Genomic DNA, 26,911 nt, shown 5'->3' on the forward strand with positions numbered 1-26,911 from the left:
CTATAATATTTTACTTTACCCGAATCATATAGCTCTTTTCAATTTTTGAAAATATTGTTTCAATTGATCTAATTCTTAGATGAACAGAAGCCAGAATATGGCAATGCAGAGTGAAACAGTGAGTTAAAACTTTATTTACTTATCTAAGCGTTTGCTAGGGATGGAGGAGAAATAGTTTAGATGCTGTGTTGGGTTCCACCGAGAATATTTACCTGGATGGGTTTATGTGCTTGACTGTGTATCAGTGATGTGCCTTACCTGTTTTATTTGATCCATAAAATGAGGTAGGTACTAATATTATACTCATTTTACAGATATGGAAACTAATTTATTTCCTATGAATAGATAGAATCAAAATTCTGTCCTTATTTTGTCACATTTCAACCAGTGTTTTTCAAGAGAGTAAAGAAAGAAGAAAAAATGTTTCTGGAGAGTATGTTTTGAAACGAATGTGGGAACTAGTTTAATTTTGATTATCACAATGGTTGGGGAGTGCTTTTGGTGCCAAAGGTGTCTACACAGTAATGCTCAGTTGAGAAAACACTGACCGATGCCACCTTAAAATAAGGTAGAACACTAAAATTGTTTATGTTGTAGAAGTGACTATTAAAATAATCACACATTTATTATATTATACATTTTTGACTATGTCTTTGCTTTTAAAAAAATTGTGATGGGGAAAGAAGTTATACCTTTATAAAAGAATCTTAGGAGTCTGGGTGAAAAAAAGTGGAAACTGTCATACTCTAAAATAAGTAGTGGGCCATGTGACTGCAAGGTCTGTTGAGTTCTGGAAGCCTCATATACATCATGGTTAGAGTTGGTGAAGATGCAGTGCATGGATTGCCAGTATTTATTAGTGATTCAAGCAGCTGAACTGGTGCTTGAAAGATGTTTCTGGGAAGCCTTATTGTTAAGCTCATCTCCTCTCTGATAGTGGATGAGTTATAGCCCAGCCATTGGCTCATATGCTTTCTTGTTTATGTCAGATAATGTAAATTGGCTGAGGGGAGGAGCACGCATTTGGAAGGTACAGTCTCCCTTTGGCTCTGATTTGAGAGGTGCAGACAAAGAGAAGCATCCTCTTGGATGACTCAGTCTCTATTAATCTTCCCATTTCCAGGCCCTTCCTGGTTTATTTCCTTCTTCACACACAAGAGTTCTCTACCACATTGGCTTTTAATTTGTGCTCAAAGTACACAGATGTGTAATTTGTGTGTTTGTGGTTACAAATCATTTCCTTGGGGATCACTGTCGGAGGGAGTGTAAATGAGTGAGGGTGGGGGGTGCTGGCTCCAGGCAGTCTGACTCCAGAACACATGCTCTGAATCACTACAGTGTAGACCAGGTTCAATCCCAGCTCTACCTCTTATTAGCTATGTGACCTTGAGCAGGTTACGTAATCTCATATGTAAAATAAGAAGAAAGAGTAGCACTCATGGAGAGTGAAAATTAAACAAAATGATGGAAGTAAAAGTACTTGATCTCTAGTAAACACCCAGCAAATGCCAACAATGATCATCATCCACCATCTGGCCTTATCCTATCTCTCCAGTTTCTACTCTGTGTTGAATATACTTTAGTTACATCAGACTAACTAGTTAGCATTTCCAAACTACCTTCCTGCTGGGGCTCATGATGCACTTCTTCTATGAAATACCACTCCTTTACTCTAAGGGGCAAAATTCCACTACCTTTCCAGATCCAACTAAAATGTCAACCTCATCCACATATCAGAATGAATGTCATTTCAGCTTCTGCTGCAGACACGTAGCCAGTAACTAGTCCTAATGACTCTTCGCTAGCATAACCCAGGCTTTGTTGAGAAATATGCTAAACCCAAGAAAGATCATGATTGCTCCAAGGCAATCACAATACTGTTCCCTGATTTCCCAAGTCTCGTTGTATTTGGAAATGATCATGTTATTTGTTTCTGGTAGATAGGAGATGAGAGAAAGTGATGGCAGGGGAAGTTTCGGGGAAACCTTTGCATTTCCGATAAAAGGACTGCTCTGCTTTTCTTACCTTCTTTTTTTTCTTCTCTTTACTGAAGATGTTGGCTTGGAACAGCAGCAGCCATCTGTAACAATGGGCTGTACAGACAGACTAGCGAAAAGTCAAGAGAATTAACGGGAAGTTGACTCTAACATAACTGAGCTGCTAAGCTAATGCTTGAAGCCACCTAACCTCACATTTCTTCTTATTTAAGAGAATGGCCTTTATTTTTTAAGCCATTGATAGTCAATGTTTTATTATTCCACCTAAATAAATTTTCAGCTAAAGAGACGTAAAATTACTTTAAAAAAATCAACATCTCAGATATTTTTCTTTTAATAAATATATATGCTCTCATTCAAAAATCTGGAAGAACAGAAGGGCCTGTGGTAGACTGCTTTATTTTTCTAAATATTTGAGGCCTCTCCTTATAGAAAGAATGTGGTTTCTTCCCCCATGAACAGAGGACGTGGCCATGGGGCTTGCTTAAACAAACCAATATGAGATGAAGGAAGTGACATATGTCACTTTCAAGAAAAAGACATTTGTTTGACCTCTATCATGAGACTGGAATACCTGAAATAGAGGCTTATCCCTCAGCCATGGATGAGAAAGAAGAGAAGCTGGGGTGGAGCTGTGTCTACCCCCATGGTAGATATGAACATGAGAGATTTGGGGATCATTTCTTCTTGTAACTAGAACTAAGGTGATTGAATTAGAGCAAGGAGAAGGAGAAAGAGAAGGAAGAAAAAATAAATTGCAATTCCACTGGCAGGAAGCAAATAATTTAGTAATGACCTTCTTTAAGATTAGTATTAGTAATTTTCAATGCATATTTTTGATATCTGAGTCATGTCATATTTTCTCAAAATCTTTTATAGTAGAGTTATGTCCCTGCTATTAATTAAAAATCGATTGATTTTTCTTAATGATTGCTTGATTTCCCATTGTTAATAACACTTTCTACAAACCACAAAGAGGGTATCTGTATCATTATTTGGGAGACCACGTAGAGCCTCCTTAGAATTATTTATGCATTTACATAGCCTAGTAGCTAACACAACACCTCATATATAAGTTCTAAGCATTGTTTGTTCAAGAGAAGAAAGAGAACAGAAATGACACAGTACTGTGGCAGAGATATAATAGGAGGCGTGGAGAAACTGTCAACAACATAAAGCACATTTTGTCTGGCCCCCTCTTTCTTTTCAGAGTGAATTGTTTATAGTTTCTCTGTCTATATCCCTACTATTCCCTCTTTCTCACTACCTTGCTGATATTGATAGAAGGACTACAGAAGATTATGTTTTTAAAGGTGACTTTTTATTGTCATGTAATTAATTAACTTATTCATATTCTTATTCAATAAATTTTTTTTATGTACTAAGTCATATTCTAGGCCCAGCAGTTAGAGCCATGAATAGGACAGACAAGGTATCTGGTTTATAAGATTTTATATTGTGCTACTGACAGAAGGGAGGTGGAGAACAAAGAAATGAATAAATAAAGGGACACACGATTTGGTAGAAAGAGATGTTGTGAAGAAAGGAAGACGGGGTCATGTAGAGAGCACATGGGGAAGTGGAGGAAGGATTAGAGGCCTTTAGCTCGGGCGATGAGGGAAGGGCTCTCTGGGGAGGTGACATTTGAGCTAATGCCCGCATGACAACTAGTATTCAGCTACGTGAAGATGTGAGGCATGGGTATGCCAAGCAGAGGGAATGGCAAGTGCAAAGACCCTAAACACAGAATGAGATTAATAGACGTAAGAGCAAAAGAAGGCCAAGGTGATGAGTGAGAAGTAGAGTAGGCAGAGATGAGGTGAGGAAGTTGACAGAGCCCAGACTATGTGCACTTTAAAAGACTACGGTAAAGACTTTGGGTTTATTCCAAAAGGGATAAAGAAGAGGGTTGCGAGCAACATGCATTGGACCAAATCTGATTTATATTTTAAAATGTTATGTGTTGCTGTATGGAAGAGCTTGTAGGAGGTAAAGAATGGAAGCAGAGAGACTAGTTGGAAACTTGCAGTTCTCCAGGCAAGAAATGGTGGTGCCTTAGACTCTGGTGGTGTCGGTGAAGATGGGGAAAAGGGAATGGACCAGGAACGTGTTTTAGAGGTAGCGCCGGCAGAACTTGTTAGTAGACTGTACATGTGTTGGGTCTCCTTTGCGTTTTGTGCAGTGATGGGCTTGGATGGTGGTCAAGATATCTGTCGTGGAGTTCTGGTTCCACCACTTACCAGCTGTGTGATTTGGGGAAAGCTGCTGGACCTCTGCAGTTCAGTTCCTGCATCTGTCAGATACCTCAAAGGATTGAATGAATGAGCTAAAGCATGTGACATGCTCAGCACAATACTTAGCTCACAGGCAGCATTTGAATGAATTTTAGCTATTATTATTATAACGTGCAACCTATAACACTTCATTCAAAGGCAAGTGTACTTAAGCTACTTGGCTTTAGTGGGTAGTGAAAAGAGGGGAGACAAGTAACGCAGGAGGCTCATCTCAGGAGACTCCGTCCCCAGAGGGGAGCTTCTGGTCTGGCTCCAGCCGGAAAGGCTGGAGATCTCTTCTCCTTGGCCACTGATAATTCAGTACAGGATACAAGAGACTGTTCAGGAAGAAGCATGATACTTTTTTTCATCTTTGGTTATTCCTCCTAAGATCCTCTTTTTTATTATAGCACTTTATTCATCTGTAATATGAAAGAGATAATGTGGAAATTAAAGTGCTAATTTCAGCCGTTTTGGGAATCAGGCCATAGTGTGGGGATTAAAAGACAAAGGAACAGAAGGAAAAAAAAAAAAGAAAAAAACAAAACAAAACTTCCCAGTCAGGTTGCTTTAAGCCTGTGGATTTTTTTTTTCTACTTGTTTCTTATCCCCTGCCCCCCAAAAAAGTCTACAATACACATATGTATAGACACAGCAAGCTCGCAAAGCTGCTGCGGGCTCTGCCCCCACCCGGACCGCTGGGAAAACAAGGAGCTGACCTCACCCCATGGCGGGGTCCCGACGGGGCAGGCAGTCGCTGCTCTGAAGGAAAACTGGAAGCAATGGCAGGCTCAGCCCCCACCCCTGTCCAAGACCACCCTCCTGCAGGGCAGGCCCGGACAGGCGCATGGGGGACAGGGCGTGCCGCAGTCAGAGTCGCAGGCCGCTTGCCCAGTGCCGGCGTCCACTGCAGAGGCCGGGCTGTCCTCCTGGCCTTTCAGCCTCTCACGGATCAGCTTGGCGATGGCCTTCTGGGTCCGCTTTTCTAGTTTCTCCAGCTTCTTGGCTCCGTCTCTCTTGAGGTCCCAATGAGGCTTCCGGGGTGCGAGGTTGGCCAGGTCCACCTCCTCCACCGGCTTGGGCTGGGCGGCCTCCCGCTGCCCCTGCACCTTCTCCCCCACCGCCCCTGGTCTGGCCTGGGGCGCCCTCCTTCTCTGCAGGTCCTCATCCTCCACTGGGCAGCCTCCTCGCTGCCCCTGCACCTTCTCCCCCACCGCCCCTGGTCTGGCTGGGCGGCCCCCCGCTGCCCCTGCACCTTCTCCCCCACCGCCCCTGGTCTGGCTGGGCGGCCTCCCGCTGCTCCTGCACCTTCTCTCCCACCGCCCCTGGTCTGGCCTGGGGCGCCCTCCTCCTCTGCAGGTCCTCATCCTCCACCGGCTCCGGCTGGGCGGCCTCCCGCTGCCCCTGCCCCTTCTCCCCCACCGCCCCTGGTCTGGCTGGGCGGCCTCCCGCTGCTCCTGCACCTTCTCTCCCACCGCCCCTGGTCTGGCCTGGGGCGCCCTCCTCCTCTGCAGGTCCTCATCCTCTGGGGACATAGTTCCGCAGCCTGAGTCCCCTGTGCTTCTCGGCCTCCTCCTCCTCCTCCTCCTCCTCCTCCTCCTCCTCCTCCTCCTCCTCCATTTCCTCCTCTTCTCTGAGCTGCTGGGCCTTTGGCTCCCCATCTTCCTTGTCCTTGCGCCCGGTTTTCTCCTGTAAGGCCTTCAGCTGTTCCTCTCGACGCAACGCTTCTTCCTCCAACCGGCCCACACCAGCCACCAGCCGCTGTAGCAGCCGTCTTACCCGGCCACCCCCCTCCTCTTCGCTTCAAGCCTGTGGATTTTTATGAACACTTTGCTCAGCATTGAATGGAAAATGCCCCCTTTATTGGTAAATTTCTGAACACTGTAAAATTCATGCATGCACATTCATGGTTCCATGTGAGGGCTACAAATGTTTCTTTTGTTTTTTTCTTTCTGTATCTTTCCGAAGTGAGAAACAGGTGGAGGTGGGGGAGGTGGACAGACAGACTTCCGCATGTTCCTGACAGGGATCCACCCGTTATGCCCACCCAGGGCGATGCTCTGCCCATCTGGGGCGCCACTCCACAACAATCGGATACATTCTAGCGCCTGAGGCAGAGGCCACAGAGCCATCCTCAGCGCCCGGGCCAACTTTGCTCCAATGGAGCCTCAGCTGTGGGAGGGAAAGAAAGAGAGACAGAGAGGAAGGAGAGGGGAAGGGTGGAGAAGCAGATGGGTGCTTCTCCTGTGCGCCCTGGCGGGGAATTGAACCCAGGACTTCCACATGCCAGGCCAACGCTCTACCACTGAGCCAAACTGCCAGGGCCTACAAATGTTTCTTAAATGATGGACTGTGAGAAATGTTAGAGGCAAGGTGAACATGATGCAGCCTGCCTTACTGTTAGAGCAGGGGTCCCCAAACTACGGCCCGCGGGCCATATGCGGCCCCCTCAGGCCATTTATCCGGCCCCCGCCGCACTTCTGGAAGGGCACCTCTTTCATTGGTGGTCAGTGAGAGGAGCATAGTTCCCATTGAAATATTGGTCAGTTTGTTGATTTAAATTTACTTGTTCTTTATTTTAAATATTGTATTTGTTCCTGTTTTGTTTTTTTACTTTAAAATAAGATATGTGCAGTGTGCATAGGGATTTGTTCATAGTTTTTTTTATAGTCCGGCCCTCCAATGGTCTGAGGGACAGTGAACTGGCCCCCTGTGTAAAAAGTTTGGGGACCGCTGTGTTAGAGTTTCTCACTAATAGTAAAAGCTGCCATTTATTGAGTGTTAACCATGAACAGGCACAGTTGCTAACATGCCCTACCTTGTTTAATTCTCACCAAGCCCTTTATAAGATAGCTATTCTTATCTCCATTTCAGGGAAGATAAAACAGGTCTGCAAGAGGGGAAATGATTGGCTCAAAGTTTCACACAGTAAATGGCGAAGTGGAATTTGAACCCACGTACATCTCTAAATCTTGTGTTTTTAACGATTATGTTTTACTTTAATGCCCGTATCTACCAAATATTGTATTAAACTTCATATAAATGACACATTGCTTTATGTGAAATATAAACCCATAAAAATAAAAATATAGTTTTTATAGGATGGACAAGCAAGTTCAAGGGGAATAGGAAACTTGGTTTGTAACTCCCTGTTAGAGTCACTGTCTCATATTGTTCACCATGTGCCGTGTGCCTGAATGTGTAAAGCTTTCTTTTTCTCTAAGGTAAAAATGACCTACCTTGCAGTTTAAAGACAGGGGAATAAGAGGGAAATAAACCCTGAAATATTAAATTCATGGATGGTTTGATTTTTGTCTTCAAATTACTGCTCTAATAATTTCTGATCATGATCCTTGTTGATTTAACATTTGATTTATTTCAAACAGAAACAATAGAAACCAAAATATGATGGTATTGCCTTTCGCAGATGAACTCTTTCAGTTAACCCAAGAGCTGCACTATCCAAAGTGGTAACAGCAGCCACAGGTGGCTTTTGAACACTGGTAGTCTAGCTAGTCTAAACTGACATATGCTTGTATGTTTGCAGTGCACAGCAGATTTTTGAATACTTAGTATGCCCCCCCTGCAAAAAAAATCAAATAGCCCAACAGTTATTTCTTGTTAATTACATGTTGAAATGATAATACTTGAAATACGGTGGGTTAAATAAAATAGATGATCAAAATTAATTTTGTTTGTTTCTTAATTCATTTTTGTATGTGGCTACTAAAAATTTTTAAATTTCTCATGTAACTCATTATTTTTTGGCATGATAGTGCTGCTCTAGAGTATATATTTAACATATTTATTTTCAAACCCATTGTGGAGGTTAATGGTGGATGAATTCATGACCTTAGGTACACAAAGAGTGAATGTATAATGGTCCACTTCTGATATAGTGTAAAATCAATACCAGATCCTCATCGAATTGCCAAGGGTAATAAAGTCATGCTTAAGTTCCAAAGGCGAAATATCTTCTTGGGAACTCTTTGGAATTACGGAAGGTACCCAGGCCTTGCAGTCATGCTGACCTGATTTTGAGTATCAGATAGCCACATGACCTTGGATATGAGCCACCTCTGTGTATCATTGCACTTCTTTCTTCTTGTCAGTCACTGCTGTCTGACCACATCTGCACAAGCTCCGGCCAGCATTGTACAGTGAAATAGGACAGTGCCTTGCCACACTCCACCCATATCTCTAGCTTCCTGCCCCATGGCTTAAGTTAAGGCACCTATGGGGACACTGTTGGCATTGAACATGCAGAACTGGAAAGGCTACAGAGTTAGCACGTGTGAGTCACCTTGACCTGTCAGCGTGGAAGACCAGATGTAAATTCCTCTCCTTTTCCTAACCTAGACGCACAGTTCTGTGACATACTTCACAGGGCTTTTTGGAAGGGCATAGTAGTGTCAAGCTCTGTCACCTTCAGAAGGAGCCAACTTTATAATGCAATTTTTTTTCTTCCCTATGTTCCTAAGCCCTGCTCCTTGGCCCTCTTCCCAGATATACTGGGGGGTGGGGGGTCCAGTAAGGTACCTTGGGAAAGTGCCGGGTCTTTATGAACTTCAGTTTTTTCATAGGCAAATGGAGGATAATATTATCTATTTTTAAGAATTAATGTGGGGTTAAAGAGAATAAATCAAGTGCCTGAAGGAAGAGCCTTTGGTAGCCATTACCTTCTTCTCCATTGATATTTCTTAAGGAAAAATTCCATGTGGATAGTAAAATAGGGTCTTCTAAGGAAGTTTGTTCACATGAGCCTTGGGAAGGCAATGGTTTTAAAAAGTTACTTTTTTCTGGGGTGAGGATCTTAACTTGACCACAAGATAACCCAAGTGGAATAGAAATAGAAGTATATATTGAGGGAACATGTTTCTTCCTTGGTAAACTAATCCATTTTGAAACGAAAGGGGAAAGGAGAGATTGCCTCCAGGGGACACAGGGTCCAGTCAGGGTCATCGCCCTCTCCTTCGTCTGTAATGTTGGCATGTGAGAAGCACAAGCACGGATGAGCTCACACACACCCAGTGGGTTTAAAAAGAAAGTAAAGTGCTCATTCTAGTTAAAAAAAAAATGTGTTGAGAGTTTAATGTGTGTAAAGTATCAGACAATAAATTCAAATATAAAATATGCTTTTTATCTCCCCCCCATAAATGTACCGAATATATATATATATAGGACCCCTAATCTATTGACTTTAGAAAATTAGTCATAATTAATTCCAGGGAAACTCGGCTGCCTAGAGATTTCCCATTTACTTTTCTCCCTGAGGTTGCATCGAAGTTCACAGGACGCAGGAAGGGCGATCAGGCCACTACGTATCACAAAGTCACTGGAGTTAGGAGAAAAGAGGCTGTTGGATCCTCAGCTGCTGTCTTCCCATGAAGGCAGTCATAGAAATGTACATCAGCCTCCATGGTGCCTGGTTCTCCATTCCCAGTCACTGGTCTGTTATATAAATCTCTTGCTATATTCTCCTGAGTTGTACAGTACAGCCTCTCTGAGACCCCCAGGCCATGTTATATTGCCCATGCTATTCTCAGCTGTGTGAGGAAAAAGCATTTTGCCACTCTGTGTGGTACCTTGGGCAGTCTGTGAAGTTGTATCAGTTATCGCATACGGCACACCTCTGCTGGACAGAATACGGCTTGCTGAAGATGCCCTTATCTTCAACCTCAATCTATGTATATGTTATGCTTCATGGTAAACAAACGTAAGGTTGCACAAAAAATAAGTTTATCAGTCAATTGAATTTAAAATGAGATTATCCTGGATTTTTCAGATGGACCCAATGTGACCATACGGGATCATTAAGTATGGACGAGAGGGAGGCAGAACAGTCAGAGTGATTCAGTGTGAGAAAGACTACACTGGTCATTGCTGGCTTTGAGGATGGAAGAAAGGGGCCACAAGCACAGGAATGTGGGCAACCTTAAGAAGCTTTCAGAAAGGAATGCAGCCTGACAAACACCTTGATTTTAGCCTGTTGAAAACAATTTTGGATTTCTGACCCTTATAACTGTAAGAGAAGAAGTTTGTGTTGTCTTAGGTTACCAAGTTTTTGGTAATTTATAGTAAGGCAGCAATAGCAAACTAATGTACTCAGCCATTTGGATTCTATTACCCCTGCCCATGCTGGCCGGGGGGCTTTTGAACCACAGTGCCACTTTGCTGAGCTCTGTGTGAAAAGTGGTGCACAGGTCTCCTCTACTCCCTGAGCACACTTGTCAGGAGATTCTGTTGTTCTGTCCCCTGAGGGCATCAAATGGAGACCCTACCAGGGTCTTTGTGGTTTTTATCTTACTCTGTTTTCTTTCCCTAACCCCCTTTCAACTCCCGACTGGGAGAAAAACCCAATTCTGTCCAATTACATATCCTTCTAAATCTACTAGCTGTGCCAAGACCTCTGTAAGAATCTGAGTGTTAGCTGTACTTCCCCTTCACTAAGGGCTTAGATGGAAGAAGTATCTAGACACATAAAAGCAACACAAAAGAGCACCAGTTAATAGAAAAAAAATCATCGTATTACTATTAGTAATATGGTGTACTATTAATATTACTAGTCGGTACTCTTTATTTTTTTATTTTTAATTTTTTTCAATTTTATTTATTCATTTTTAGAGAGCAGAGATAGAGAGACAGAGAGGGAGAGAAAGGATAGAGAGACAGAGAAGGGGGAAGGAGCTGGAAGCATCAACTCCCATATGTGCCTTGACCAGGCAAGCCCAGGGTTTCGAACCGGCGACCTCAGCATTTCCAGGTCGATGCTTTACCCACTGCGCCACCACAGGTCAGGCTCGGTACTCTTTAAAATAAAGTTTTGGTTGAATTCTTAAGTTTCCATTTTAAATATAGTTTTAGTGAGTGTGTATGATTGGGTGTGTATGTGTGTGTTTGTTTCTATTCAACATGCACACAGTCACAAACAGTGAAGGAAAGAGAGAGAAAGGACAGGAAAAAGGAAGGAAGAAGAGAAGGTAAGAGGCAGGAGGTAATAGAGAAGAAGTAAATGTGATGGAGAGAGGGAAGCAAGTCAGCTGGCAACAACCTGCTGGAAGCTGGCCATGGACACCCGTGTCAGGAGAAGGAGGACATCAGAACCAGGGAACTCCCAACCAAGGACAGAAAGCCCCCTCCTGGGCCTCCTCTGGGCGCATGACTCCCACTTCCAGCCAAATCTCACGAGTGCATGATGCCTTGGTTTTTATCGCTTCACTCAGATTTTCTACCTTTCTTCATTACTGTCTTGTCGCTAAGTTTCCCATATGTATAGACATCACTGAAATTTTCTGAGGGCTCTGCTGGAATTTCAGAATATTTGTCAACATTCAGCAAACATTTTCAAGCACCTATTATGGCCATGTGTAGTGGGAGTGGGACATGGTAATGTGCTGAGTTGAGTGGACAAAGGCAAGTTTTCTTAATGCATAAAGGTCAGAAATAATAAAAGAAATCATCAGAATGGACAGAAAGCTATTTATCTCAGCATCCTCCCTCTAGTCAAAGAATGTATAGCTCTTTAATAAAGAAAATCACTAATAAAAAATAATATTGAGGGTAAACTGAAAAGGAAAACGTATAAAGGGGAAAAATAAGAAAAATTATAAAAATGTAAAACAATGCTATTCTCACTAAGTGTTTTTGTTTTAGAGACTATACTATTTTTCATAAATGTGTTTCATTCACATGCAATAAGTTTATTACTGTTATTTTAAATGGGTTAGTAAATACATATTTTAATAGTTATAAAAGAAAATTATAAGCCATTTATGCATTATGAGCTACAAGGAAAATGTTTGCATAACATTTTACATTTTATATCTAAAATGTTCTCCCTCACCAAACTGATGATGTATTATTATCAACTTTCCAGTCTTTCAGAAATCACAGAGAAGTGAAGTGTATGAACCCAAGTCACCAGAAGCTGAGGCTGGAACCCAGGTCTCATAGCTCCAAATCCCGTGATTATTTTCCCATACCCTCTACCTGCCCCATATAACCAATTAGTAAATAAACGTGAATTTTACTTTGTATTGCATTTTACATTTCATTTTATAAGCTGTTAAAGCTATGCAGCTCATTCAGTAGCCGTTATGTGTTAGGTGACAGTTTTTATAAAGATGGAACATTAGAATTAGTTTTATTCCAGAATAGTTCACCTTTTCATATATAATCGATAACAGATGCTGTTTTTCATCCGCTGGAAGGGCATTTTTAGTCTCCTGATGTGAGGTCTTCCACTGTGTAAAAGTGTGGATTATCTTTCATCGGAGTAAATTGTAAACCCGTCATAAAAAGAAAATGTAAAATCCACTGGCTGGTAAGACTGGGGCCTAGCAGCCACCATTCTTGAAATCAAGAGATCCTTAATTTCAACCTTCATTGATTATATTGAGGAAAGAAACATTTTGGTAAAAAAAAATAAAAATGATTTGTCCTTAAAACATATGCTTAAGGTTGACCTGTAGTTTCATGGTATTGAAAGTAAAAATTTATATTTCTAACTAAAAAGTTTTAAGACGAATTCTGAACAATGGTCATTGGTAGACATCCCCTGACCCTGCTGAGGCAATGATAAAATAGAAGTTAAAACTGGACAGGATTTAAAATAATAATAATGCCTGATCTGTGGTGGCGCAGTGGATAAAGCATCGACCTGGAAATGCTGAGGTCGCCAGTTCAAAACCCTGGGCTTGCCTGGTCAAGGCACATATGGGAGTTGATGCTTCCAGCTCCTCCCCCTCTTCTCTCTCTCTGTCTCTCCTCTCTCTCTCTCTGTCTCTCCCTCTCCTCTGTAAAATAAATTAAAAAAATAATAATAATAATAATAAAAAGAAAAATGAAACCTATGAAAACCTGGTGAGCCCCACAGTGACAGGGGAGGTGAAAGAAGGGGAGCTACAAAACATCCTAAGAAAGATTCATCAGTCCATCACAGCCTAGGAGGGAAGGTTGAGTGGCAGAGTGACAGGTGACAATCTGGCGATGATAATTAGTTCCTGTAAGCTTAGAGACAGCCAGCAAGTAAAACAGTTGGATCTCAGAGCCCACGATCTCATCTTGCTTTAAAATTAGGTGATGCTCACTGAGAAAGAAGGCAGATGGAAGATGAGAATTCACGCACTTCACTCATCAATTTATTGACATCCTTTGAATTTGGGGACAGCGAGTGTAGAAACATAATACTTCTTTCTGGAATCAAGTAGGTAATAAGATAAGTCACTTTGAGCTTTTTATTTTAAACAAGGCAAATTTCAAATTTAGTTTTTCTTCCTTTTCCTAATGAGGCATGATATGACTGTCTCTTTTCCAGTAGTGGTAACTAGTCTCGGTAGGGACTCAGGGACTCTAGTCAGCAGCTCCGATTGTTCCTTTGCTGTCTCTAGGAAAAGTAGTGACCACTGTCTCAGTGAGCACAGGCACAGAGAGAGGCCATATCTTTCTGGAGGTCCGTGGATTGCAGACTTTGCACCTGGAGCCCTTGGGAATCCAGAATAAACTTGGAATTTTTTTTTTTTTCAGAGACAGAGAGAGAGTCAGAGAGAGGGATAGACAGGGACAGACAGACAGGAATGGAATGATGAGAAGCATCAATCATTAGTTTTTCGTTGCACATTGCGACAGCTTAGTTGTTCATTGATTGCTTTCTCATATGTGCCTTGACCGCAGGCCTTCAGCAGACTGAGTAACCCCTTGCTCAAGCCAGTGACCTTGGGTCCAAGCCTGGTGAACTTTTGCTCAAACCAGATGATCCCGCGCTCAAGCTGGCGACCTCGGGGTCTCGAACCTGAGTCCTCCGCATCCCAGTCTGAAGCTCTATCCACTGTGCCACCACCTGGTCAGGCTGGAATATTTTTTTATGACATAAAACACAAGCAAGTTTGGATGAATTGAAAGAAAGAAAGGCAGAAAACCTTTCTTTAAAATAATCATTGATTTTTTTTTTTTATAGAACAACCATTAATTTGGGGTTTGATTCACAAAGTCTTTGAAGGAAGTCTTAGTTCTTTCTGGCTGCTATAATAAAAATACCATCAACTCAGTGGCTTATAAACAACAAACATTTGTTTTTCAGTTTTGGAGCATGAGAAGTCCAATACCATGGTGCTGGCGGATTCTGTGTGTGGTGAATACTTGCACTCTAGAAAGTGATAACTTCACACATTGAAGGGAGTTATGGAACGCTGTTTCATTTTTAAATAAGGACACTACTTCCATTCATGAGGGCTCCACCCTTATGACCTAATCCCCCCTAAACCCCATCTCCTAATACTGTTACATAGGGCATTAGGTTTTAGCACGTGGGGGGACATATTTAGTTTATAACAAGGAGTAAACAACAGAGTAAGTAATAGAGATTCCTGGGAAAAAATTCCCAGTTCCCTCTCTGGCAGGGCTGCATTATGACCTATGAAATCCCTAGAACATTTGCCTTCTTCAACCTTTTCTTCCATACATACAAAAAAAAAAAAGTAAAAAATTATATTTTATGGCTGTGTTAGAATAAAGACAACTATAACCCAAGTTGGGTTGATTATTATGCATTCATTACTATTATATTGATTTTTACAATTTTAAAAGAAATTAAAATTAAAAGGCTTTATGGACCCTTAAAAGTATCATGGGCCCGAAGCCTCGTGCTTCCTGTGCCTACAGATTCCAGCCCTACTCTTGCAAACACCTGCCTGCTTGTCCTGACCATCTTCTAAGTCTCATCACAGGCCTTCCTCTTCCACAAAGCCCTGCTTGCCTGCTTCAGCCTGTGGGAACTCCTTCAGTAGTTATTGTCTACTTGGTTCATTTGGCCATGATTTTATTTCACATTCTATAGCATTCAGCTTTTATGTAAGAGTCTTTCTGAATAGACCTTAGGTTGCTCAAGGTTGCTTTATACCTCTTCCTCTGCTTGGAGCTCAGCGCCTTCAGTGATAGGTAGCATTTGTTGAGCAGCAGCCTCTTCCCAGGCCTGGACCGTTATATATGTGATATTATCCTCACTTCTTAGATAACAAAAATCAAGCACATGGTAAGAAAAGCAACGTGGTCGGGCCTTTCAGCTAGACTCCGAATGTCAACCTAAGTTTCTCTGCTTCTAAAGCCAACCATCTTTACACTGCCTCCACATGTGGGTGGTGGTGGTGGTAACGGTGATGACGAGAATGATAAATTAGGAGAACGGGGAGGGAAAAAAAAGGGAAAAGAAAATGACATAAAAGTCCAGCAGGCATTTATATTCTGTGTATTAGTGCAAATTTAAGGCAAATACTGTACTGCTCTGATGTCTTTTTTAGCTCAGTTGAAATCTTTATTCTAAGCATTTTTTAATAAGAAAAGGTACCTATTTATCATAGTGACAACAATGGGACGGGTAGCCTACCCCTGGAGTAAAAGAATCCGTCATTTCAAATAGTGAGAGTTTTAACGTCACGTCTTCTTTTTAAATCAGAAAAAGAGAAGTAATTTTCTTCCAAGGACAATGTGCTCTAGCACTAATTCTTCCTTTAACACGTCGCAATCTTATTTTGCGTTTCAGCCAATTTTGGGGGATCTCAAAGTTAGGCCCAATCACATCTACTGAGATAGATAGAGACAGCTCTTGAACTGGTTTGTTTGGACGCCGAGATGGGATGGGCTTTTTATGTTGTTGAAACAGCCAGGGAAATAGAAATATAAGATCACATTAAAATATTTCATGCAGGGAAAACTAAGTAGTCCCCTAACTTAATTTTGCTCGTTTATTTTTTTCAGCAAGCATTAAACTATAATCAAACCTTTACGGCTGGGAACATCTTGCGGCAATTAGAGGTTTACGTGTAACGACTGAGATCTTTGGGGAAAGAGATGCTATCAACACACCAGCCCATTCTCTCCTCTATAACCTGAAGTCCCCTTTGTTACAAGCATTTTGTAATATGCTTTTAATATTCTGAAATGAAACTTGTCGATAAAATAATTTAATTGTGCATAGAGTTTTTTTTTAAACACTCTAATTATAATACGAAGAAAAAAAGTAATATATAATAAAAAAATATAAAACACTTGGGCACAACTACACTGAAGTTGCCAGATGCTTGTGTTTCTAAATAGAATCACTTTGTGATAATTACAAATACGGATTGACACAGGTGGATGAAATGGCAACTCGGATACCAAAATCTGTATTGCATAATCGGTTATTTTTGAGATGACAAATGACTCTTGATAAAGTTCCAGGCAAAGCAAAGACCTTTCTTACTACGATTTACCTGACAATTGCATTCCTGAAAATCTCCGTGCCTATTTAAAGTATGCAAAAATATTTTGTGTTGTATGCAACGTGAGGCTAGACTCGATGCCAAGAGAGTTATAACTAAGCTTTTCATTGACACAAATGTCTGAAGGGACATTCCAAACATGTGCAGTACTTGGGGCGATTTTCCATCATGCAAGATTTTCTTTCCCATTATGGAATATCTAGCATCCCTGGCCCTTTTACCATTTATTTAGGCCAGTAGTACCCACTAATCATTGGGACCAAATAAACTATCCCCATTAGCTTTTTAAAGCATCCCTCCTGGGGCAGTCTTGTCCTTGTTCAGAATATTGCTCTGGTCATATCTGATTCAAGACTATGAAAAGTAGATGGGTAGATGTTTGAAAGGACTAATACATAAATAACAATGTTTACACCAAATATTTATTATCTACTTTTTTAAGGAGCCAAGACTGGCTCTGAGGGAGACCAATTAAAAATGGATCTTGTTCTCCATGTTTGTAGTCAAGGAGGGGACATACACCATTCATGGTCATTTTCAAAAAACAAGTATAAGTTACAGTGTGTTAGTTAGATATGGGTTGAAATAGCCTGCATAGTGCCATCTACTTTATTTGGAATTGGACTTAAAAAGACTTTTGAAAAAAACCTCAAGTCTAAGAATCATTAGATTCAGGTGCGTGAGCGCGGTTGTTTCAACATGAGGCAAAACAGCACAAAATTGTTTTTAAACAGTGGATTTTTTCTTTTTCATTTAAGTACAAACTTTAGTGGCTTTCAATATATTCACTGTGCAGTATATCCATAACCAAAATTAATTTTATAATACTTTCACGACGCCAAAAGGAAGCCCGGATTTTATTAGCCCTTATCTCCTAATCCTCACCATCATCATCCCTAGCACTACGCAACTACTAATCTACTTTCTGTCTTTATAGTTTTGTTTACTCTGAACATTTTATATAAGTGGAATCATGGTTGTCATAAGTGAACCTTTGTTACTTAATATAGTATTTTCAAAATTCATCCATGTTGTTTCACATATTCTTTCTTTCTCTCTCTCTCTCTCTCTCTTTCTCTCTCTTTATTTTTTTAAATCGAATTTCATTGGAGTAACACTCAACATAATTATACAGATTTTTTTAAATTTAGAAATTAAATTTCATGGGGTGGGATTGATCAATAAGAATACTTGGGTTTCAGGTCAACATCTCTATAACATTTGAACTGTTGATTGTGTTGTGTGCCCATCACCCAAAGTCAAATCATTTCTCATCATCGTATATTTGTCCCTCTTTACTCCCCATCCCTACACCCTCCTCCACCTTGTAACCACTTCACTTTTATCTGTGTCCATGAATCTCAGTTTTTTATCCCACCTATGTGGGGTATGTATTTGTTGAATAGTGATTTTTATACTTGGGATATTTTAAAGTACTTTAAAGTGTTTTACAAGGTAATGAGTTAAACACTGGTGGTGAGAAACTATGTAAGCTAATGAAGAAAGCCATTATGCTCTTGACAGTACCTCAAATAGGACTGTGGAAATTAGAAGCTGTTTTATTGATATTGGCCAGGATTTAGGATTAATCCTTGCTTTTTTTCAAAATTGCCATGGAATCTTTACATTGCACTTGAATGGCCACAGTGTTTAAAGAGACTGTTTTCTGGACCGAAAACTCAACCAAGAAGTTTTTGCATGTACATTGCATAAATAAAGCACATTTGGAGATAACAATAATCTCTCATAATGAATTTGGATAGTGATTTTTATAGACAAAGAAGTTGGGGGAAAAGAATCACCATGGCCCTTCCTTAGCTTTTGGAAGTAACCCCTCAGAGGTTCTGAAATATTTAGATAAATGTGTTCCAATTTTGCCTTTGCTCTTCAGAGTTTTGGCCACAACCAATACAGAAGTGCCAACAATCTAATGAGAAAGCCCGTTCACGAATGGTTTCCATACCACTTTTAACAGATTTGCAGGGTCAGAACCTCTGAGTCACCATGCAGACTTTACGATAGCAAATGGAATAATTTCTCATGCCTTTGGCTTTTTAAAAATTTTCTATAAAATTTCATCCAAATATAAGTGACAATTTAACTGACAAGAGTAAAACAATTTGAAGTTTAACACTGATTTTAATATATTGCATCATCTATGAAGTTAATATAAAATTAAAAGTTAGTACCATTGTTAGTATGCTTAAGAAATCTCTGATATAAGCCTATAATGAAATCTACAATTGAAACAGTAGGTGTTACACTAATTTTTTAATAAAAGTTTTTAAAATTTTTTTTACAATTTGCTGAAAACTATGTCACTGCCATTCACTCTTCATTCATTTGATAGAATTTGATTGGGTACCTAATGCCTCTAAATCAGGGGTACTTGTTAAGAATGAAATTTTGTTAAAGACCCTGGAAATGGATATTTATTTAGTCCAGACACCAACGGTAGCAATGGTGAGATTGTATATGAGCCCTGGAATTTAAACTAATCTCCAAACCATCAGCTTTTAGTTATGAGCTCTTTCAATTTCTTACAGAGGTTTAATATGCCACAATTTGCACTGTGAGATTTGTTTTACTTCCAAACTTTTCAAGTCCATACAAATATATCAACCAAAACGCCTTTCAAGGGAAAGAAAGAAGAAACTGTTAAGTAGGTGTCTGATTTACTTGCTCCACTGAATGCAAAACAAACAAAACAATCTATTTTTTAATAAGTAAAAGTTACAAAAGTTTGACTGCACGTGGGCTTGCCTTCTTCAGCTTAACCAAAAGTTGACTTGACATTAGGAATTAAGATTCTTGTTATGTTAGTACCAATGTGGGTTTGGGAAATTAAAGGTAGGTAAGGGGCAGATGCTTCCCAGATCTCACCATTTCAATGCAACCCTGAAACTTTCTAGGGACGAGACCATGAGAAGATATAACTATTAGGAAAGTGTAAAGCCAAGAGTCGCCATTGAGGCCATTCACATGCAGGTTCGCATTGGATTCAGACAGATGGTAATGAAACAACAGAGCCAAGAACTGGTGGGTCATCATCTTTAATCCTAGCTCGCACCCGGTGGGCAAGTAAAAACACACACTGGGCTCCAAAACCCACTCACATTCAGTGCTCACAAAGCTACTGACTTATCCAAGTTTCCTAGAATCAAAGGTTTCTAGCTCACCAGACTCATTCTTCTTTGTTCCCCATCTCCTTCTCTCTACACAAACTCTGCACAAATTGGCTTCTCTCTCAGCACTCCGCCATCTTGGCTGCCTCTTCTGGCCTCCTCCATGTGGCCTTTCACTGCTCTCCTCTCTAATGCTAATCTCAGGAACCGAGAAAGCAAGCTTCCGATCTGCCCCACTTTATAGTGCAGAAATCAAAACCTTTAATGCTATACAAAATAGGGAAGTCTCTAATACAAAGCCACTTATCTGAGGCATGATGGGATTATATCACCTCACATCAAAAAGGGAGGGAAAGGCTTAGTCCTAAAACCAAGCCCCAGGCTACAAGCATCTTGCCTGCCCACAGCCTGCCCCCAACACACATTAATATCACCTGGGCAACAGGCTTCCATGTGGACAGCGCCATCTTTAACAAAGTGAGCATAATATATTTTATCTGCCCAACACCTGAGTTGGGACATAACCCAGTTCTCATAATCTTACTTCTGCCATTACTCTGTCTTCTTGTTAGGTGTGGCACAAATCTGGCTAAACGCCATTGTATTCCCAATGCTTAGTGGCACTGACTATGGGCCCTTAAATATGTTCTGAATAAATAAAAATGTTTAAAAAAACAGTTATTTTATTTTAGCTATGACTTCTGTCTTGTCTTCAGTATCTTCATTTGCACCATGAGTGGGGTGAGATAGCTCCTCTTTTTGTCCACATCCCATCTAGGAGAGTTTCTTAACTACTAGCCCTTGTTAAAAATACAGAGTTCAAGACATAACTGAGTCAGTCTTTGGGGATGGAGCCTGGGCATTTGCCCTTTTCATGTTTTATATATGCTTCTAGTGTCCAGAAAATTTGTTCTAGAGATATAGAGTATCTTAAAACATGTTTATAAGTAGGAGCTTTGACCACACAAAGGCATTTACATACAAAGGTCAAGTGGGGAGTGGAGGTGATCATGTGGATAATTTGGTTCTCTAATTCCTAATACTCTTACCTTTGAGATGTAGATATTTATAAAAGTTTTTTTTTTTTTTTTTCTGCAGAGAATTTCTACCACTCTTGATGGAACTAGACAAAGATATAGTATTTCCAAATCTGGCTGAAAAGCTATAACTCAAATAAAGTAAACTCCACTTTTGCTTTCTTCATAAAAATGTAATTTTCAAGCTGTTAATCTTTCCATTTGCAGTTACACCGCTAAACCATGTTTTGAAATATTATTTGACAAATGCACAAAAAAATTATTTAACTGACCAAATGAAAATATAGTTGGCTTTCTCAATATTCAAATAAATCAATCTCCTAAAATATTAGTTGACATCTACTTTTCTGGATGTGTTTTCTTTTATAAAAGTGTAATTTTAAAAGTCCTAAATTTAAGAGTTAGCTTTCTGAAATCTAAAACATAAATAAAAGTTGTCATTTTAAAGAATTCTTTATACTTACACTTTTACTCAAATTCCTACTAATCATAGAAAGCACCAATGAAATGTGATTAAACAAACAACTGTTAGTCCTTTCGTTGACATTCTCGAAGGCCAAAATTAACAGCTGGTTTTAGGATGCTCAATCGCTTCTTTGTCTTCCAAACTTCATATTCCTGATGAAGTGTAGATTGATATGACTCAAGAGGAGCCAAGGCAAAGATATTTGGTTTATGTATCTGAACTGCAGTCAAATTCAAATAGGTAGGCTGTTAAGGTGACCCAAGAGCCAGATTTTCAGACATCATTCAGGCACAACTCGTGCTGGGTTCCCTCTTATTGGGGCAAGTTGTCCAAACCAAACACAGTCTGTTGTTTCCAGTTTTTTTTTCCCATCAGTGTGCGTGGTTTCCAACTGCGGAAATAGAGAGACAATTTGCTTGACTTCATGTCAGATGTCAGGCCTGCTGACCTTCAAGGAAAGCTGAGCTTGACAATAGTGAACACTGGCCAGAGAATGCAAGTCTGTGGTCTGGTCTAAAATATTTGCTCCTCTGCCAGACAAATACAGATGGATGTGAAATAAGAACATTCTAAAGGTTTACATTTAATCAGTATGCTTCAAAGAACACATTATACTGAAACTTATTTTTTTTTTCTTTAATTCAGAGCTATCATGTATTAGGTTGTACATGCAGAGTAATAAGCTGATTGAGACAATATGGTGTCTTTCACCATATTTTAAAATTCACTGTTTATTTCTGGGGCATATTGTTGCATAAAAAAGCAAAGTGCCAAAAAGGATCTATAGTATAATTTAAAAAAGGGGGGGAGGGATTTGAAAAAATACACATTTGTTTCTTCATTTTCTCAGAAGAAAAACAGAAAAGGTAAAACAGAGACTAAAGAGACTGGTTACCTAACGGGGTACATCAGAAAGAGATGAAAAGAATGGGGAATTTCCTTTTCTGTGACCAAAACATTTTTAGTTTGATGTAGTCCCATTTGATTATTTTTCCTTTTGTTTCCCTTGCCCGAGGTGACAGACCAGAAAAAATACTGCTGTAAGAAACGTCTGAAATTTTATTGCTTGTGTTTTCTTCTAGGGTTTGTATGTTTTTGAGTCTAACATTTAAATCTTTAATCCACTATGAGTTTATTCTTGGGTATGGCATAAGAAGGTGGTCTAATTTCTTTTTTTTTTTTTGCATGTATCTTTCACAGCCGTGCTATATCACAATTGAGCCGTTTTATACTAAATACAGTTTTTTCACCACACTCCAAATTGGGGGTTCCTGCTGGCATTGAAATGGTGCCAACAACCATCAGTTGACAATTTTTGAACTTCATAAAAATAAAATCGTATCTTCCATGATTTGATTTTTCATTCAACTTTGTTTCTAAAAATTATTTATATCTTCATGTGTGTTTCCCCATTGTATTACAATCAATGAATGAACCTACTGTTCTCTGGACAAAAAAAAAAAAAAAAAGAAAGAGAGGGAATTGGAACAGGTTAGCAGGGATGAGGAGGGCATGGAGTTTTTCTGAGTATATATTTTAGAGTTGTCTCTCTTAGAACCATAGTCATATTTCTTTGCATACCCAAATATTATAAAGGATATATATGAAATATTACTTTTAAAATTATTTTTATCAACATGTAAACATAAGAAATAATTGAAACTAACCAGGAGGTGAGGGACTCGCAAAATGGAACAGATACTTATAGATGATTGGATTGTAATGCAAATGAACAGCATTATCACACTGATGGGATGGGAAAGAAAAGAACTAACCTAAGGCACTTTGGAAAACTCTATCTTGATAGGATAGTGTAAGGCTAAAGACCCAGACTATTATACATGCATGAATTCTGTAAAATTGTCAGTAGGTATCTTTGTCAAAAGTATATGGCTTGGCAAGTCTGAAATAATTTCATGGGTCATTGCAAATTGAACAAATAGGTAAATACATGATAGATATTAAGAATTTGGTTTTTCTCTGTTGAATAAAGAATTCTTTTTAAAACTTTTCTCGTGAAGCCTTTAAAAATTTTTATTTATTTATTCATTTTAGAGAGTGGAGAGAGATACAGAGACACAGAGAGGGGGGGAGAGAAAGAAAGAGAGAGAGAGAGAGAGAGAGAGGTGGGGGAGGAGCAGGAAGCATCAGCTCCCATATGTGCCTTGACCAGGCAAGCCAGAGGTTTTGAACCGACAACCTCAGTGTTCCAGGTCAATGCTCTATCCACTGTGCCACCACATGTCCAACCAGATAAAGAAATTAAAAATAAGAAAAGGAGAAAGGCTGAAGTGAATTCTAAAGTGTTCATTAGAATCTGAAGAATTAGCATAACCTCATGGTTTCTAATATATAAAAAGATAGATATAAAACCGTAGATGTATATACATGTGTTGCTCAAAACACATAGTTCTGTCTGCTAAGAGGGCATCACAGTAGTAATATACATGTAGCACCCAGATCTTAGTTTCTAAACATCACTCTGCAATGAAATGAACCAAGGCTCTGCGTTATTGATGCAACTCTTAGGTAAGTATGAAGTGGAAAAAGGTTAAAAATAAAGCATAATGTGATCAGTAAAAATTGTTTTAAAGGTAACTTTTAACTGTATTAAAAAAATTTTTTTTTAGGATCTTATACAGTCTAGACTTTCTACCGTGGTCTGCAAAGATTTACACCATCTGGCCCATTCTTACCTTCTCATATCATCTCTAATTCTGTGCCACCCACATTGATTTTCTTTCTGTTCCTTGAGCATGCCAAATGAATTCTCTCTCTCTCTCTTTCTCTTTCTCTCTCTCTCGCACTTGCTCTTCCCCTGATCCTGTCAAAATTGGCTTCTTCTCGTTGTTTAGCTCTAGTATTACTCAGCTTTTGCCAGGTTATATTCTCACAAAAATAAAGTCCTATTTCTTGCATATGTTGCTTGACTGATCCATAAACTATGAATTAGCTGTAGATCTGCTCCCCAGATCTTCTTTATCCTGAGATTCAGGAAGAAAGAGCAAATCCAGTCTGGAATATGCCAAACTCATGGCAGAAGGAAGAGAACAGCAAGCAGATGAAATCAAATACCAGTTCTCAGAGCTTCTCTGTGGAGCTGGCACACTGTTGCTTGTGCTCACATTTCATTGGTCAAAGCATATCAGATGACCAAGCTTGATTAGCATAGTAGGGAATGAAACTCTCCCTACCCAAGACCGTGCAGGTCAAATGATGGGGATGTATAATCTTCTTACAAGGAAGAGGAAGGAAATTTGGAATGAGGAATGATATAACCTATCACAAGACTAAGCTCACGTGAAACCATCTCCAAGGAACTTTTTGTAATAATACTTGCAGCTTGAGTTGTCCTTCTTCCCTTGGTTACTGAATATTCTATTCTATTATTTTATTTTCTTATCACTTTCTGAAATTATCTTACTTTGGTAAAGTTTGCTTTTATTATTGGTCTCTTCCCACTAGAATGTAATTTTCTGGAGCAGGAAACTTGTATAAATTGCTCATAGCTCTGTCTGACTGTGCCTGGCCTTTAGTTATGTATTGGATAAATATTTATTGGGAAAAAGGAAGCCACAGCCTGGAGTGCCTTTATTTCTATGTCTTTACATAATCTATCATACACAATGTCTCACTAATAGTAGGCACTGATAAGTGTATTTTAAATAAATAAATGGATGCATATTTATATTGAATAACTTTTTTTTAAATTGAGAGGTGGGGAGGCAGAGACAGATTCCTGCATGCGCCCTGACCAGGATCCACTGGGCAAGCCTGCTACCAGGTGATGCTCTGCCTGTCTGGGCCACTGCTCCATTGCTTGGCAACTGAGCGATTTTAGCACCTAAGGCAAGGCCAGGGAGCCATCCTCAGCACTGTGGGCCAACTTTGCTCAAACCATTCAAGCCATGGCTGCAGGAGGGGAAGAGGGTAGGGGGGAGTGGTAGAAAGCAGATGGTTGCTTCTCCAGTGTGCCCTAACCAGGAATCGAACCCAGGACTTCCACACGCAAGGCCGACACTCTACTACTGAGCCAACTGGTCAGGGCTGGATTGAGTAAAATTAAAAATGAAAAAAAATATACATACATTTATTCATGGCTATGACCACAATTAAGAGGATAACAATTTTCCTATTAAGATAAGACATTTTTAGGCATTGAATTTTTTCCAAGTACACTTGGAAAAGGTAGATAAGATTTAATTTTTCTCAGGTAGTTTCAACTAACCTCACTTACGAATACACCATTTGAAGATTTAGTTTGGCAAATGCAGTGCAGGTCTGCAGAATGGACAAATGAGCAATTTGTCTTGGAAGTGAAACGGCAGCAGGGTGGGGCGTTTGAGGGGCTGAAGCGGACGAAACAACTCGCACAGACAAGCTGCGGTTTCGGGATTTCGATATTTCGAGGGCTTTTTAATTTCTTCTACTGGTAGGGGTTACTTTTGGTAGCTCATTTTAATAAAATAATACTTCTCTGCCAAATTCCCGGTTCATCTTGCCTTTCCCCAATATCTGTGAAAGTTTCACATCACTCCCCAGTTTGACTTCTCACTTCCCCTGAAAATGAGCTGAATTATGTTCTAGTTTCTCTCAATGAACATGACCCCATAACAGCTGTTTGTTTAGAGAGGACTGTTTGTAGGCCCGAAATATTCACAGACCCACTCAGATTTAGACTTACAGATAGATGGAATTGGTACTATAATCACAGTAAACCTTGGCTAAACTTTGCTTTCTCTGATCATAGATTTCCATTATTAATAGCTCATTTTTGTGAGCTATTTGAACTAGATGCTTTGAACTAGATGACCTAAGATATGAAGGTTGCTTTCAATCATGATTATCTTACTATGAAAAATATTTTGATATTTTTTTTCTAAAAGAAGGTTTAATTGGATTCCAGGAAAAAGTGCTAGAGAGGGATGTCGTTCTTGGCAAGTGGGACATGGGAAAAATAGAATTATAATGCTGAAAGTTTCATGGACACAAACCTTTTATTTTGCAAGTTTACCTTGAGATGGCTTTGTTTTTAGATTGAATTACCCAACGCTGTAGCCATAAACCTGCAACCTGGTATTGCATGGACTTAATGAAGATGTGGTCTGCAATGAACCCTGTTCAAGAAGGTCCAGCTGTGAGAAGTTGTCAATGGATCTCTTATTCCAGTGGTCCTTCAGGGCCATGCTTTTAAAGTATAGATACCATTAGAGCGAGTTGCTAGAGTATTTACTTCTTTTCAATCTTTCTCACATACAGAGTTTAATGATTTCAGATTATAAACAATATTTGCAATGGTACTAATGAATCGTAAATCTTTGTAATGAGGTATTCTGGGATTAAATCTTGAGTCTGCCATTTGTCAGCTATGTATCATTGGGCAAGATACTTAATGTTTTCAAACCTCAATTTCTTCATTTGGAAAATGAATGCATGAATGGTACCTATCCCAGAGCATGTTGTAAAGATTAAATGAAAACATTTTTGTATGCTGTCAACATGTCATCAGTTATAGGTCACAAAAAATCCATCTCCAACCAACTCAAACATAAAGAGATATTTATTGGTTCATGCAATAAGGAATTGGAAGTGCAAAACTGGCTTCAGGCATGGTTGGATGGAGACATTCAATGAATGTATTTCAAGTCTGCCTCTTCTTCTCCAACTGTTGGCTCTGCGTTTCTTTAGTTTGGCTTTATTCTCAAGCAGTCTCTCTCTGTGCGTTGGCAACGATGAGCACAAACAGCACGCTCCAC

General features: G+C 39.8%; 1 protein-coding gene across 1 annotated transcript; it reads right to left on the bottom strand.

Annotated features, from left to right (window-relative positions):
- Positions 1 to 5,000: 5,000 nt before the first annotated feature.
- LOC136319669 (coiled-coil domain-containing protein 12-like) lies at positions 5,001 to 26,341 on the bottom strand. The gene is made up of 4 exons (XM_066252812.1): positions 26,202 to 26,341; positions 25,393 to 25,536; positions 5,799 to 6,071; positions 5,001 to 5,443 (listed from the first exon to the last, which is right to left on the bottom strand). Exons 1-4 carry the CDS (start codon positions 26,339 to 26,341, stop codon positions 5,062 to 5,064), a joined length of 939 nt encoding a protein of 312 aa, XP_066108909.1. The 3' UTR covers positions 5,001 to 5,061.
- Positions 26,342 to 26,911: the final 570 nt, after the last annotated feature.

Source organism: Saccopteryx bilineata, chromosome 1, assembly GCF_036850765.1.
Source record: "Saccopteryx bilineata isolate mSacBil1 chromosome 1, mSacBil1_pri_phased_curated, whole genome shotgun sequence".
NCBI classification, from domain to species: Eukaryota; Metazoa; Chordata; class Mammalia; order Chiroptera; family Emballonuridae; genus Saccopteryx; species Saccopteryx bilineata.

Coding starts and splice junctions, on each gene's coding strand:
- LOC136319669 (XM_066252812.1), bottom strand. CDS start 26,341: ATGGCCCTGAAGGACCACTGGAATAAGAGATCCATTGACAACTTCTCA. Junction 25,537..26,201: donor GTTTATGGCTACAGCGTTGG/GTAATTCAATCT, acceptor CCGAAACCGCAG/CTTGTCTGTGCGAGTTGTTT. Junction 5,444..5,798: donor AGGCTGCGGAACTATGTCCC/CAGAGGATGAGG, acceptor AGGCTGCCCAGT/GGAGGATGAGGACCTGCAGA.